The sequence below is a fragment of the Eurypyga helias genome, unplaced genomic scaffold (assembly GCF_000690775.1).
Source record: "Eurypyga helias isolate BGI_N326 unplaced genomic scaffold, ASM69077v1 scaffold15009, whole genome shotgun sequence".
Classification (NCBI taxonomy): domain Eukaryota; kingdom Metazoa; phylum Chordata; class Aves; order Eurypygiformes; family Eurypygidae; genus Eurypyga; species Eurypyga helias.
In genome coordinates, this window is record NW_010274049.1 from 1,630 (window position 1) to 3,712 (window position 2,083).

The 2,083-nt window shown below is 42.3% G+C and overlaps 1 protein-coding gene across 1 annotated transcript; it reads right to left on the reverse strand.

Moving 5' to 3' along the window:
- Positions 1 to 619: 619 nt before the first annotated feature.
- Positions 620 to 1,750, reverse strand: LOC104505459 (gap junction beta-6 protein). Its single transcript, XM_010159701.1, has one exon. The coding sequence runs from the start codon at positions 1,737 to 1,739 to the stop codon at positions 948 to 950; it is 792 nt and encodes a 263-aa protein (XP_010158003.1). The 5' UTR covers positions 1,740 to 1,750; the 3' UTR covers positions 620 to 947.
- Between the last annotated feature and the right edge of the window lie 333 nt (positions 1,751 to 2,083).

The following is a 2,083-nucleotide window of genomic DNA, read 5'->3' on the forward strand; positions in this document are numbered from 1 at the left end:
CCAGTAATACTTTTCGATGCCCTTCAAACCAAAGAGCCCACAGTTCCACAACAGCACCATCAGTCTACCAAAAAAAAAAAAGCAGACACATCAAACCCAAAAGCATTCCATGATGTGATATAGCATAAAGAAATACAGCTAATACATTAGAGAAACAAACGTTTACATAAAGTTATGTATGTTGCTATAAAACTGGTAGTATGCAATTAAAAGTTCAATAAGACTACCAGGCCTGCTGGATGTTTAAGGCAAGTCTACCTAGGCTGTGTCTGTACTGTCGTGCTGGTTTTAGGCATGACGGCACACTCAAGACCTAGCTATCTCAGTTACCCACTCTACGCGTGGTGGGCTTTGCCAGCAGACTGTTCCAAGTGTCTCAAGTGACCTGTCCAGGCTCAAGGAGCACGTGCAAAGCTGTAAAGATGCAGCCTATCGCTGTCTCCTCCCTACAAATGTGGTTTTACAGGGTTAATCTGCATACGCCAGGTTAAGAAACAAAGCATAGCCAGTTGTGTACTGTAACACCTTAAGTAACACAGAATCTTTGACTTTAGAAAAATACTTTAATTGTCAGTTCACAAGTAAAAACTATCACTATTACAAAATGTAATACTAGAGTATCTAGCTTGGAAAGAGTTTTCTTCTTATTGCTGTTGCATGTAGTATTCAGGAGTGTGTCAGCACAAAGGTACTAGTGGGTTTCCCACTTGTCATAATCAGCTTGTAAGGGTACACACAGGAAGACACACTTTCCTATTTAATCCTCATGCCATTCTCACATTTAGGCTGCCCTGACTTTTTTTTTTCCAGTCATGTGCATAACTGACACCTGACGCTACGTATCAGTCTCACCCAATTTAAATTGTTTCATGTAACAAGTTTCCTTTGCAGCCTTTAAACAAAGAACATTCACTCCAAAAAGAGTGAACCCCACCACTGACCCTACCTTAGCTACTCGTAAATCCTATGACTGTGTTCTGACAGCTATCAGATATCAACTCATTCATTTCATTTTGTTTGGTTTCTTCCTTATTCTCATGGTTGGGGTGATGTTTGGGATTTCCAGCTTTTTTAGACCTTCTGAGGAAGAATTTTGTCAGTAAGTAACATAATTCAGCCACATTTAAAAGAATGCAAATGCTGGAGACAGCAATCATGAAAATGGTGAACACCGTCTTCTCAGTAGGCCGAGAAACGAAGCAGTCTACGGTGTTGGGGCAGGGCCAAGCATTACACTTCATTAAGCGAGGCATTTGGAACCCATCGTACATGAAATAAAACGCATACATGAAGACTGCTTCAAAGACCAGTCTGAAGAAGATGCTGCTGGTGTACGTCCACCACAAGGAGCCCTCAATACGAAACCTCTGCCTTCTGATTTCTTCAATGTCCTTGTATTCGCACTTCTGGTCTCCTTTTCTGAACTGCCGTTTCTTCTCGTGCCTCCTGTAAGCTACGTGCATGGCCACCAGCAGCGCAGGGGTGGAAACAAAGATCAGCTGCAGGGCCCAGAGTCTGATGTGAGAGATGGGGAAAAAGTGATCATAGCAAACATTCTTGCAACCAGGTTGCAGAGTGTTGCAGATAAAGTCATCTTGTTCATCTCCCCAGACTCTCTCCGCAGCCACAACCAGGATCATGATCCGGAAGATGAACAGGACCGTGAGCCATATCTTCCCGATGCTGGTGGAGTGCTTGTTTACACCGCCTAAAATGGTATGCAGAGCTCCCCAATCCATTGTCGTGTTTTAATCGTCCCACCTAAGACAAATAGACAGCGCTAAGATTAATCAAGACAGGAAACAAATGCCATCAAGCATGTGGTATAAAATGAAGGCAGCATCCTATAATTGCAGCATATCCATCAGCTGTGGTAACATTTTGTGGATGCAATGGGTTTACCTATAAGCACTCATAAGTAATGTAATCACGTCAGCAGGTAATACTTCATTACTTGGCTGCACATACATTAATCCCACTTCTAGGTGCATTTGCCAACTGAAAACAGCTATTAGCACAGTAAGTAGGAAAAAGCAGACAGAAGAAATTAATTTAAGGCTGTTTTCATCAAAAGCTACGGCTT